The 14295-nt window shown below is 40.4% G+C and overlaps 1 protein-coding gene across 1 annotated transcript in view; it reads left to right on the top strand.

Annotated features, from left to right (window-relative positions):
- Nucleotides 1–7043, top strand: part of LOC140333718 (T-box protein VegT-like) — a 17911-nt gene extending 10868 nt beyond the window's left edge. The window contains exons 2-9 of the mRNA XM_072415590.1: nt 4616–4763; nt 4952–5054; nt 5187–5351; nt 5460–5606; nt 5719–5789; nt 6149–6234; nt 6331–6508; nt 6662–7043. Of these exons, the coding sequence (XP_072271691.1) occupies nt 4616–4763; nt 4952–5054; nt 5187–5351; nt 5460–5606; nt 5719–5789; nt 6149–6234; nt 6331–6508; nt 6662–7043 (1280 nt within the window). The remainder of the gene's footprint in view (nt 1–4615; nt 4764–4951; nt 5055–5186; nt 5352–5459; nt 5607–5718; nt 5790–6148; nt 6235–6330; nt 6509–6661) is intronic.
- The last annotated feature ends 7252 nt before the right edge of the window (nt 7044–14295 follow it).

The raw sequence follows: 14295 nt of genomic DNA, 5'->3' as shown, positions 1-14295 counted from the left end.
AGCATGACTGTTTGTGTTGGGCAGAAATGGCCTGGCATAGCTGGCATTGAATACACATACTTTGTGTATGTTCTGCATTATTTTTTGTGAATTCCCCCCATTATTTTGTATAAATCCCCCAATTATTGGGAGGCATCTGCCTGTCTAGTTAGCCATAATCTCCCCAGAAGTACACTATACATGATTATATAATGATATTGTCTGTAAGATGTATGGAGAGCTGTACCCCATACCTATCCCCGGAATGATGTGATTATTATGGATGGGGTGTCCCCTTGTAGTAATATTGGGGTGATGGTGCAGGCACAGCTATACAATCACACAAGATGTGTATTGTAAGGTCAGGTAGGAGCTGGCAGTCTGCAGCCCTCGGTTGATGTGGATTGCAGCACAATGGGTCTGGCCTGGTCTGTTGAGACAACAACAACTCCGCCGGCATTAATTAATACATTATAGACTTGTAAAGCAGAAAAGGAGAGAGTGTGTTATGGTAATGTCCTGGCCCGGGGCAGATAAAGACACCGTGCTTGTGTACGTGAGCGGAACGAGCCCCATTCACAACAACATTCCCGGTGTCTGGACGGTGCAATACACAAACTGCGGCCTGAATATGTGAGCAGAGGAGGCTCACACCGGCCGTGTCTGAGAATAAAATAAAAGCAACAAAGCACAAAATGTCTGCACTGTGTGATGGAATATGACCGGGAGGGGCTGTGACCGGCCTATGGGGGGCGCCCTGTGTGTTCTGTACCTCAGGAAGGGGCAGAATACACCTCATAACTACAGCATGTCCTCTATGTGTATTAGAACAGCAGACCCCATTGTACACACTGACCTAATGCACAATAAGCTCCTTGCAGTCTCCTAATAGCTCACCTGAGGGAAGGTGGTTAGGCCAATACACAAGTTAGCTCCATTCTCCATGTCTGTGTCTGGCCACATTGACACCCTGCCACTTCCCAATGAGCAGACCAGGTCTAATTCCACATCTTTACTGTTGCTTAATAAATATGATGAAACCCCAAAATAACCCACTCCCCAAGCTGTGATGGGATTTCATGACTGTTACCATTAGATAGGGTGCCTATGTTTAGCACTGTGACCTCAGTAGTGGCATGGAGGTATCAATATGATTGTGTATAGAGAGATCTATTATCTGTAGCCTGGGCAGTGGGATGGTGCCCTGGTGGCTGTAATGGCACATATGGTGTATAAGGGGAACGCTGTGTGCTCTGTACCCCAAGAATTGGCGGAATACCCCTCATAAGTACAACCTGTCCTCTTTGTGTGTTAGAACAGCAGACCCCATTGTACACACAGACAATTTACTCAAATCACCCTCATTCTCCATGTTTATCTGGCCACTTCCCAATGAGCAAAAAAAGGCACACCTTTACTGCTGGTTAATATTTAGAACCCCAAAATAGCCCAATGGAGCCCAAGCTGTAATGGGTTCCTATGACTGTTACCCTTAGATATGGTGCCCAGGTTTAGCACTGTGACCTGAGTAGTGGCATGGAGATATTACTATGAATGTGTATGGAGAGATCGATTATCTGAGACCTGGGAGCACTGTGATGGCACCCTGTTGGTTGGGCAGTGCATGGTAATGGCACACAAGCTGTATGAGGGATGCCCTACGTTCTGCACCCACAGTAATAGACAGAATACATTGCCTGACCTACAACATGTCTGTTTTGTGTATTGGAACACCAGACTCTATTTTATACACTGACCGAATACGAAATAAGTTCATTTGAATCTCCTAATAGCTTACCTGAGGGAAGGTGGTTAGGCCAATACACAAACCAGCCTTATTCTCCATGTCTGTGTCTGGCCACATTGACACCCTGCCATTTCCCAATGAGCAAAAAGGTTTCCTAATACCACATCTTTACTGCTGGATAATATGTAGAACCCCAAAATAGCCCTCAGGAGCCCCAAGCTGTAATAGATTTCTATTACTGTTACCCTTGGATATGGTGCCAGGGTTTATCACTGTGACCTGAGTAGTGGCATGGAGGTATTGCTATAATTGTGTATAGAGAGATCTATTATCTGAAACCTGGGAGCACTGTGATGGCACCCTGTTGGTTGGGCACTGCATGGTAATGGTAATGGCACACAAGCTGTATGATGGATGCCCTATGTTTTGCACCCCCAGGAATAGACGGAATACATCTCCTAAGGTACAACATGTCTGTTTTGTGTATTGGAACACCAGACTCCATTGTATACACTGACTGAATAGAAACAAGTTCATTTGAATCTCCTAATAGCTCACCTGAGGGAAGGTGGTTAGGCCAATACACAAATCAGCCTAATTCTCCATGTCTGTGTCTGGCCACATTGACACCCTGCCACTTCCCAAAGAAGTCTTTTTGATGTCTAGAAAAGGGTTTCCTAATTTACCTTTTTACTGCTGGATAATACTTAGAACCCCAAAATAGCCCTCAGGAGCCCCAAGCTGTAATGGGTTGTCATGACTGTTACTTTATTATTATTAATAAACAGGATTTATATAGCGCCAACATATTAGGCATCGCTGTACATTAAATAGGGGTTACTCTTAGATATGGTGCCCGGGTTTAGCACTATGACCTGAGTAGTGTCATGGAGGTATTACTATGAATATGTACCGTATAGAGAGATCTATTATCTGAAATCTGGGAGCACTGTGATGGCACCCTGTTGGTTGGCACTGCATGGTAATGGCACACAAGCTGTATGAGGGATGCCCCAGGAATAGACAGAATACATCTCCTAAGGTACAACATGTCTGTTTTGTGTATTGGAACACCAGACCCCATTGTATACACTGACTGACTGAATAGAAACAAGTTCATTTGAATCTCCTAACAGCTCACCTGAGGGAAGGTGGTTAGGCCAATACACAAATCAGCCTCATTCTCCATGTCTGTGTCTGGCCACATTGACACCCTGCCACTTCCCAATGAACTCTATTTGATGTCTAAAAAAGTTTCCTAATTCCCCATTTTACTGCTGGATAATATTTAGAACCCCAAAGGAGCCCCAAGCTGTAATGGGTTTCTATGACTGTTACCCTTAGATATGGTGCCCAGGTTTAGCACTGTGACCGGAGTGGCATGGGGGTATTACTATGAATGTGTGTAGAGGGATCTATTATTTAGAACATGGATGGCCACGTAGGGTGGGGGGTACTGTGATGGTGTCCTATAGACCAGGGGCGCACTGTGGTGGTGTTTTATAGACCAGGGGGGCACTGTGGTGGTGTTTTATAGACCAGGGGCGCACTGTGGTGGTGTTTTAGGGGCACTGTGGTGGTGTTTTATAGACCAGGGGCGCACTGTGGTGGTGTTTTATAGACCAGGGGGGCACTGTGGTGGTGTTTTATAGACCAGGGGGGCGCTGTGGTGGTGTTTTATAGACCAGGGGGGCGCTGTGGTGGTGTTTTATAGACCAGGGGGGCGCTGTGGTGGTGCCCTGTAGACCAGGGGGGCGCTGTGGTGGTGCCCTGTAGACCAGGGGGGCGCTGGGGTAGTGTTTTATAGGCTGGGGGTCACTGTGTGGTGGTTTTATAAGCTGGGGGGGCACTGTGTGTTGGTGCCCCATAGGGTAATGGCACCCAGGCTTTGATTGAATAGAGTGGGGCTTTAATCTGCTGCTAGATAATGTACAGCGCTGTGTAATTGGCGCTATATAAATCCTGTTTGATAATATTAATAGAGATGCATGTGGAATTAAAGTATAAAGGCCTGACCCCAGGAAGCTGGGCCCCTGTGTCTACATACATCAGGCCTGCTGTGATTGTGTATTGGCTGGCCCTATGATCAGCCATCTATTGAATGGCAGCACTGTGCCGCATCTTGTTTGTTTTGCAGTGATTTAGAACTAAATGAAGTCGCATTTCCCCTGCAGGGTTTCCTGTGTATCGGACTCATGCTAATCATTGGCCTGCCTTGTCCTCCCCGATCATTAAACCGGGATCCTTCCTCTTTGTGTCCCCAACACATCAAAGGGGCATCAGGTGGGGGCGGAGCGCTGTGTCCGCGGCCCCGCCCATTTCCTATATAAATCAGCCGGCTTGGCTCCAGCAGGTGAGAATTGGATTAGTGTAGACCGGAGGTCATCATGAACTCCATGCCTGGTGAGTACAGGGGCAATCAAGGTGGACATGCCGATACTTCTTTGGATTCACAAACTTTTTGGATACCTCTAACAGATGCCATTCAGCATACATTATTGGAAGGGCTGGCTGCTTGGATTTACTATTTGGTTTTTGTCGCTCATCCAGCTCTTCAGATTGATTGGTTTTGATTATTACTCAGAAATTAGCTTTTGAAAAATAGGCAAATTGCATCCGCCTGGAAGAGAAATACAGCAACATGGGAAGGACTAGCCAATCAAAGACTTGGATCGTTAGAAAATACAATTCTATTCATTTTACATGGAGTCATATTCAGTTTACCTAGTCAGTGTAACTCCATTATATTTTAGGATATAGATGGAGATGAAAGTCTGCTTTCTATTTAGCATAAACTAGTATGGAAGGGAACTTTATCATCTGTATCCTGAACTTTCTCTAGTAAAGATGTAAGCATTTACTAACTTATCTAATGTTTTCCACTTTTAGATGCGAAGTCAGCTACAGAGATGGACTGTGTCACCAACCAAGATACCCTTTGCTTGCCCAACTCCATTAGTGCAACCCTGGAGGACCTGGCTTTATGGAAGCAATTCCACCAGGAAGGGACAGAGATGATCATTACAAAGTCTGGCCGGTGAGTGCTTCATCACATAAGTCTGTTTTATTTTTATATATCTATATATATTCTTAATGCCACATTTCCAAAATACTGTTCTTGGTACCATTTGTAACATGTGGTTATTTCGGGTGCCAATAAGCACCCATGCTAAGAGTATTATCCTACATTAGAAGCAATATTCTGACAAATTTCTCTCTTTGCAGACGGATGTTCCCACAATGCAAGCTTCGGCTCTTTGGTCTTCATCCCTTCACAAAATATGTAATTCTGGTGGATTTTGTCCCTCTAGACAATTGCAGATATAAGGTAAATATGAGTAGCGTTTAATATACAGGTTCTATTTGCCTATATGCAACCATTGTTAATAATGCTTTTAAGTAATGAGTGAAAATGTGTTCATTTGTAACCATAATATTATTTTTTTCATTTTCTTAATAGTGGAATAGGAACCAGTGGGAGCCAGCAGGTAATGCAGAGCCGCACCCCCCATGCAGGACATATATTCACCCTGACTCTCCAGCCCCAGGTGCCCACTGGATGAAGGCTCCTATCTGCTTCCAAAAACTAAAACTGACCAACAACACACTGGACCAACATGGACATGTAAGTAATTTTTTTTTATGGAATGAGACGCCTTTCCTTGTTCTTATAAGCAGCCATACACTTCTAGAATATCGTTTTTATTCTGGTGCTTCTCTTTACTCTTTGCAGATAATTTTACATTCATTGCATCGATACAAACCTCGATTCCACGTTATTCAGTCTGACGACCTGTACAACACCCGATGGGGACTCCTGCAAGTATTCAGCTTTCCAGAGACAGAGTTTACAGCAGTCACTGCCTATCAAAATGATAAGGTAAGATAAAGTAGCACACAAACTGCTACAAAATGTATCTAGCACAGATAATTTGGCAGGGTGTGTAGTCATGTCACAAACAGTCCTGCTTATTCTCATCTTTCTCTCCTAGATCACCAAACTGAAAATTGATCACAATCCTTTTGCCAAGGGCTTCAGAGAACAGGAAAGAGTGAACAGGAGGTATGTACGCATTCTTTTATATTTGAAGAGTATTTGTTTTCTGATAAAAGGATGCAGACTGTGTTATGATTGAGATCCCTTTGAGGCTGATGAATAGTTTAAGTCAGACAATTGTATAATGTTCTCTTTTTTTTTTTTTTTTCTAAATCATTCTCAGCATGTATTTCTGTTAAGGTTTTTAGTGTTCTATTCAAACAGTTAAGAAGTTACTTGCATTTTGGGCAGGGCACTAGCAGTCTAATGTCTAGGTGGGACACCTGTATAATAAAATGAGGCGAACATTAGCCCACCTTCAGAGTTTTTAAATATTTGAATATATGTGCAAATCCACCAGTGTGACACTTCCTTTTTTTCCCCAGGGAGGATGTGTTAAGGCTTTTTCCACACACACCAGCTAGGCGCCTGAAAAGGAAGAAATGGGAGGACAGTTCAGCAACAGAAGAAGGTATTTATTTTTTTACATGGGATAGATTGTGTCTTGGTGATCTTGTCTTGTACAATATATAAATGGTTAACAACTGTTTTTTGTTTTTTCTCGAAGATCGTGCTAAAATTCCTCGTGTTAAGGATGAGGCAAGTCTGGTGCCCACTGAGGTATATTCGCAATGGGTTGCAGATCAAGAAGGAGCACTTGGTTTACATCCCAGCTCTCCAGATTTGACTGGGTCACCACAGCAGGAGCAGCAGGTTCCATCATCATCTTCCAGCTTTTTATATAGGTAAGTCTCCATAACATTTCTGAGCAATCACCTTTGTGCTACTGGGTACCATGCAATATAATACATTCTAGGTGTTTTTACCATTAAAGAAAAGAGAAATGTTTACACGTATTTACTGGTTTTTTTTTTTTTTTTTTTTTTTTTTATATATAGAACTCCACAGAGAAGAAGTTTTCAACCTCTACCAGGCTCTTTGGATCCATCTGAAACAGCAGGTAGACGCCTCACACCTGATGTTGCTACAGTGCCAGAGCCAGATCTCTGTCAACTTCAAGTATTTCCTCCACAGAACACCATACAAGAGCGACCTAGTGGAGTGAACTTTCAAATGGACACATCTACACGGCAGACGCTGCGTGGTCCTATGTACAGTTCATATGGCACTGACCAGTGGATGGTTCCTACACAGGCGCAATATAGGCCCATGGGCTACTCCTACCCAACAGATTTCAGCACTCAGGGACCTGCAAGTCACCCACACAATGCAATGTCAGACTGGAGCCAGTATTCTCTATTCCCTTACACTTGCTGGTAGATAACTGGAATGAAATCATCAAGTATTGGACTGACAGAGCTCACAGTTCCCTCTGCCAATTACTAAGTTTCTTTCCTCCATTTGAGGATTGGATGTAAACAATCAAATACTAGCACAAACATCTTTTAAAATCTAATTGTAGCCATCCAAGGAGTGCTACTAGTTTAAGTTGGGCAATAAGGAATTATTACTTCTAAAATTGTACACAATTTAATTTATTTCAGACTTTTGCTTTTTTGCTGGTATTGAATGCTTTTAGTTAGAGACCACATTTTGGACTTCGTATTGACATTGTATCTACAGCACAACCACTTCCAGAGGTGGAGGATTCTACTCACCGTGGATTGTGAACTATTTCTAGAACAGAACTGTGAAGTCTCGGAATGGAACTGGGGTGTAATATACACTCGGAGGGATCTCTATTTGTTGCACATTCATTCTATTTAAAGCTAAGGACTAGAGACATGTGCTTGTCTTTAACAAATCTCCCTACTAGAAGAGGTTTTACTCCATAAAGCCATGTTTTTTTTCGGCATTGCCTTGCACAAATTTGTTTTGTTTTTCATTTTGTGGTTTAAATTATTTTTTTTTTCCTGTTAATACGATAACATTTGACGTTTTGCACATTTTTCTGGGGATTTTAGATATAACCAGCACATTATATGACACACAGTTAATGCAAGAAAAGCACAAGGGTCTTATTTTCTGCATGTGTTGCACAGGGTTGTGTGTAATAAGCATGCTCATTCTAACTAGGGGTTTGTTAATGTGAAACCTTTTCAGGGCTTCAATGATTGTTTGCAATATAGAGATTGGCTTATATAGTAATTGCAAAGACCCTAAATGATTGACCTATGGCAACCAATTAGGTTTAGAAGCTTCTTGCAAAAAAATTTAATTTGGCTACCAGTTAGTATTAATCGGCGCCTTTGGTACATCTCTAAATAAGCCTATGTGTGTATATATAACCTCTTTAAACTACAGATAGTACATCTGGGCTGCCTATGCCTGGCCTATATAGTGTTTTTTTTTTTTTTTTGACTTGGCACCCCTCGATTACTGGTTGTGACTGAAGAATGTGTCTTGTGTATTGACTGTATTATGTGTAAATAGATTTTATTTAAGAAACCTTGGACTTTTATTTTGTGAATAGAAGCACTCCCTTCTCACGAAGGATTATCTTTATGTACCTTAATGATTTAAACTGAAAATGAAAATAGAATGTACATTTTTTGGTCATTTTCATTTTACACTTGCAATAAATGTCCAGTATAATCAAGATATGTTGTGTTTGAATTGCTTTGGTCTTGTGTACATAATTCAAAAGGGGATTTTTTTGAAGCTGCAGTAAAAGTTGTTGCCCAGCAGAACTGAAGTCTTGCATGCCCATCACTTACATGCAGGAAGTGTGCTAAACATTGGAAGCAGATGGTCTTGTATAGCAAGCTTTATCTCATTTTTATTTCCTGAAATGCTTGCATATAGACTGAGCATCTATTTGCATTACTCAAATTAGCAAATACGAACCACTATATCATAATGAACATAATAAACTGCTGTGGGCTTTCCAAACCACTACATCACTCCACACTTGTTTCCCCCTTATGTGGGTAAGTGATTTCTAGATTAAGCTGGCACTTGGGGATGGTGTGTTTCTGGGCTGAAATAGCACTGTCAGAGATTTCAGGACAGCTGAGGTAGGTGCCACAGGGGAATCGCTGTGATCAACATATGTATACCAACACTGGTTTATTTACATGCCAAAGAGCTTTTCATTTTTGCTGTGGGATGTGCATTGTAAGATATATTTTTTTTAAATGGTAAACATTCAAATAAACAAAAAATATATTTGCTGTATAAGAGTTGGTTAGGGATGATGTATGGCTAACTTGGCTTTAAAAAGGAACACATTTAAAAAAAAAAAAATATTTGAATTATGTTTTTATAAATGATGTCAGGAAATACTATTTGCAGATAATAACCCATGGGGCGACCAAAAGTGTCCCTGATATACAGAACCGTACAGTCCAAGAGGTGTGAAACATGGCACCCTAAAGTATTTTTCCTTAAATTTTTTGACGTAGACCCAAGTTTCCCAGCTTGCAAATGTAGAACAAACTGTGCTGCCTCTTGTTTGGTCCTGCAGTCACAGTGTATTGTAAGAAGGTATTGTTTGTTATTTTATTCATCCATTTATGCAATTCTTAAAAATAGTTCATTTTATTACTTGTTTGCCCTAATATCTCCACAAAATGACATGCATGGAGCTAGAAACACCAATTTGTATATTGTGACATTTGGGCTCTTTCACGGTGTGGGGTGCACATATGTATTACATAACAGACAAAAAAAGTACTCCAAACAAAGAATCAAACACAAATTTGATAAATGTTTTCTCATATTTAGATTTGGAATAGAATGTGCAGTGTTCAAGTGTATTTGTGTGTAAGGAAATAAAATCTATTATGAGGATTTTAAGCACAGCTGTATGATGATGTTTTATATCCTACAGCTGGTGAAAAAAATCTGTGTCTGGAGTTTGTAGGCAAGATATTCTATGGGTTCAAGTTAGTCATTTTTCATTTATTTGAGGACTGTATAGGATGAATAGAAACTGCTGCTTTAAAATAATCTTTTCTGGTTCTGTGTATGGTAACTATCACACCTAGGAAGAATATGACAATGCATCCACGTTTTAGCATACCATTCAGTTGTAAATTCATCTGCACATTGTTGTGTTACTGCACATGTTAAGGCATGTTGAGGCAACAATATCCTGCTCAACCTTTTGTTTTTTTATTTTAATTTACACATCAGAATAGGTATATAGCTTCAAAGCAAAACAAGCCTTTAACATGTAGTGGTTGTGTAGTTGTCCTTGGTAATGGTGACAATATATTTAATGTACAGCTCTGTGTAATATGTTGGTGCTATATAAATCTTTATTATTATTAAACAAGATGTGCACATAGGCGTCATATTCATGTTGTTGATTTTCTTATTTTTAGACAGGAAAGTTGTACGTTTTTCAAAGTGTATCTAGCTTTGTGCTGGATTTTTATTTTTTATGATATGATTTACAAGACTTGGACTGAGGAATTATGGTAGGAAGCATATCTGAATATTCAAGAAAGACAGGAATTTATGTGAATGACTGCAATAATCCAGTTCCTTCTAGAGCTAGATCAATTTTGGGTAGACCTCCTAATTATCTTACACTTGGATGGATGGATATATATATCTGTACTATATATATAGTCCAGTTTCAGTTTTGATTTTCCCAGGTACAAGTGGTTTAATAGTAGCGAGGGTGCTGGTGTCTATGATGGCATTAAGAATATCCAAAAGGAAATTCCCATGATTTGCATGGCAGGACTTCTAACAGTACTTACAGGGCTACATGCAGAGAGAGTGTGTGCTCCTAGGAAAACATCTGCATTCACACTGCTGTGCATACAAGAGGATTGGGTGAGTAGCACTTTGATGTGCAAAGCTCCTTTTGTCATCATTTACCTTTCTGTCTGTTCTCTTTCCTCTGTGCTTCTCCTCTTCCTCCCTCTTCCTTTTATTCCATTTCCCCTGCACACACTTCTATTCTTTCCTTCCAGGCGCTGTGACACAGGGACTTACACAGAATAAATCAGGCAGCTGGAATGTGTCATCTGATGTCACCTCAATTAACTGGACAGGATATGATATACAGACATATAGATCAAATAGTATCCTTCCATACAATTCACAAGCAAATTAGGCTATATGTATAGGTTACAATCACAGATTATTTTTTAGGGAAAAATTTAGAAATAAAGCAATTGGATCACAAATAAAACTATTTATTAATCAATAAAATCTTACATTTTGAGAAATGAATGCTTTTGTGGTTGATGTATCAACATATTCTATATTAGTGTTTCTCAACCAGAGATTTTTACAGTGTCTTCGAGTAATTAATATCTCCCAGGCCACCAATGGACTTTTTGTAAAAGGTGACATTTTTATCACTGGCAAACCACGTAAGGTATTCATCCCACTGACCACTGCATTAATAAACTGTGAGCTGTGCGTATAGTATTAGTATGGCTTTACTAAAGACCTGAAAATTCAAGGGTTAAAAAGGATCAGAAACTGTTCTATTTTCTTCCCTAATGCTTGTCACATAGTTACAGATTGGACATTGGAAGTTTCTACACTGGTAAGTTTCAGGTAAGAGGTGCAGGCACTCCAGAACAGATTGTGTTAGTAAGCAGATCATCATAGGTGATGCCCATACAAGACACTGCTGACGTAAGGCAGGAAATTAATTAGTGGGCTGGGCTGGGGACAATCAAATGGGAAGTAAGGGGCTTGTCACCTATTGCCCATCAGGTAAGATCAAAGGAGCTACTAGAAATTCTAAAACTTGCTCTGTATGCTGCACAGCATCCCTGTGGGGAAAAATGTCTATGTGATTTTAGCACAGGAGAACATTTAAATGAATGTAAATGGGTAGTTCACCTTTAAGGTTACTCTTAGAAACTATACCCTATCATAAAGGAAATATGGGGCCAGCTGCTGACCTTATTACAGAAATACTAGTTATTTGGCAAGTGAAACCAAAGCCTTGGATCTGCATAAAAATTCTAGGTCTTTTAAAAAGCCCATTTCCACCCTCATAGCAACCCCTGCCCCAACCTTCAGAAAGCACCCCTAGCAATTAACAATCTTTTTACTTGAGCTAAGTTTACATAGTCTCCATACGTTTTTGGGGTGGCTTTTGGCAGTGACTGCCTGCTATTCCAACCATTAATAAAGGAACAAGCATTCGGTTGGTTTTGATGGCCAGTTGTTAAACACCCCATTCTCTCTCTAAGGGCGGCCATGAGAGATGAAACTTGAACCATCCATGCCATGGCTTCTTGTAATGAGGAAGTGATCACCACACTTTACCCTCACCCTGTGTGGAAACATCATGGCATAGCTCAGTTATGCTGGATTTACACTGTTCTGTTGCAATAGTATACATATTAGGGTGTGCAGCAATGTACAACTTATGTTATTGACCACAAACATGTAAATACCAAAGGCCATGAATTATTCAGACCTACACAATGGGATCTTTACCCCCTTTCACACATATGTACACAATGTGCGTGTGTTACTTTTTGTTTAATAATAGTCATCTGTACCTAATAAAAATCAGTTATCCTGCTTTCTCCCTTCCCTAATGTGATCCAACCCACCCTCTCCACACATTCATACTGAGATGCGTGCAGCCCAGGCTGCTGCTTCTTGTTTCAAAATACATGACGCATAGAAGTCATCATTTCCAGTGACAGATGAATGAATAAGCACTGTACACCTAACGTCGGGAACAAACCAGTGGAAACCCTGCTATGCTCTTCAAAGGAGACATGCCAAGTCAGTTGTTCATCAATCTGCTGTGGCAGATATCAGATTTTTCCACCAAAACGAACAAGACCGCTCGTTTTGGACGAATATTGTCTGATGTGTGTACATAAGAAAGGAAAGGTAGGAAAACTCTACTTTGAGCGCACAGGTATTCTTTAAACATAATCGGAATATGGATTGTCTGTATATGTGACCTTTTGGTGTTCCCCAAGGGTCAGTCCTTGGACCGGTTCTCTTTTCTCTGTACACCTCCTCTATCGGTAGTCTCATATCCTCCTTTGGCTTACCGTACCATCTGTATGCTGATGACACTCAAATCTATCTGTCCACCCCTGACCTGTCTCCCTCAGTCCTGGATAAGGTCTCATGCTGCCTGTCAGCCATCTCATCATGGATGTCTTCACCTTAGAATCAAATTCAAGCTCCTGTGCTTTGCCTTCAAATCCCTACACAGTTATTGTCCCACTTTCTGACCTGGTAAAAAAATACTCCCCCAGCCGATCTCTTCCCTGCTCCAATGACCTAATAATGACTTCCTCACTCATAACCTCAATACCCGCACGGCTCCAAGACTTTTCTAGAGCTGCCCCAACTCTCTGGAATGGTCTTCCTCGCCCTATTCGGCTTGCTCCTACTTTCTGCTCAAGAGCACTCAAAACCCATTTTTTCAAACTTGTCTACCCATCTTCTTCTGTCTTTTGAAACTATCACTACTTCCCACCACTACATATTCCCCTCCTATTGTGTGTAAATTCCCCCACCTACTAGATTGTAAGCTCTTTGGGGCAGGGTCCTCTCCTCCTGTATCACTGTCTGTATTAGTCTGTTATTTGCAACCACTATTTAATGTACAACACTGTGTACTATGTTGGTGCTATATAAATGCTGTTTATTATTATTAATAATAATAATAATAATAATAATAATAATAATAAAAATACTATAATAATAATAATAATAATCCTATTTAAGAAGTAATAGGAATTCGCCCTGAAAAACACAATACCCTAGACATGTGAACTAGTCCTAAACAATTGTTTTGTATTAGTTACCATCAAACATTCAATATAGACAATACATATGTACATGATTCAACATTAAGAACCCAACACTTTGTGGGAATGAGGAGTCTCTGCTGTGATCTGACTGCAGCTAAACCACAGAAGTGCATACAAGGAGTCAGCACATCATGATAGCTGTTTTGGGGCACATAGAGGAATTTAATGCTAATCATTCTAGATTCTGATCAAGATTAATTTGCAAAAAGAAAAAACGGATGATTCTAAACAGAACGGTGCATTGCTGCTATGTTCATGAGACTAAAATGGTTAAAATGTTGTGCTCACTAATAACTCCGACATCTGATGTTCCGGCACAATACATCCTCACATAACAGGAGTAAAATATGTTCATCTTATATATGTAGTTTCTCAGATCTGTAGCTCCATCTTTATGTTTTCAGCACCTTGAAAGGACAGCAAGATTTAGTTGCCATGGCAAGTCAGGATTCCATATACCTGCATACAGGCAGAGCATCTGTTAATTCCTCACTTTCACTAGAAGTACATGTCATAGAAAGATGTCCCTGGACCTGGAGATTGTGGGGAAGCAAGGCTTACTTACAAACTTTCATTGCCACTGTCCAAAAATCTGCATATTTCCTTAAGTGCTATGTTTACTGGTGACTCTAATTACTGGAAGTATTTATACTGGTAGATATAAAAATGTTCTGGTTACACTGGTAGATACACATGTACAGTACTCTTAGTACTATATGATAGACCAGGACTTATCTTCTAAAGTAAAGATTAATCACTACACATAGGGAACAATGGGACATTAATATCATAGTGAATGGTAACTA

The sequence above is a fragment of the Pyxicephalus adspersus genome, chromosome 6, assembly GCF_032062135.1.
Source record: "Pyxicephalus adspersus chromosome 6, UCB_Pads_2.0, whole genome shotgun sequence".
Classification (NCBI taxonomy): Eukaryota; Metazoa; Chordata; class Amphibia; order Anura; family Pyxicephalidae; genus Pyxicephalus; species Pyxicephalus adspersus.
The sequence above is the reverse complement of the archived record's forward strand: the minus strand, read 5'-3'. Positions and strand labels throughout refer to the sequence as shown.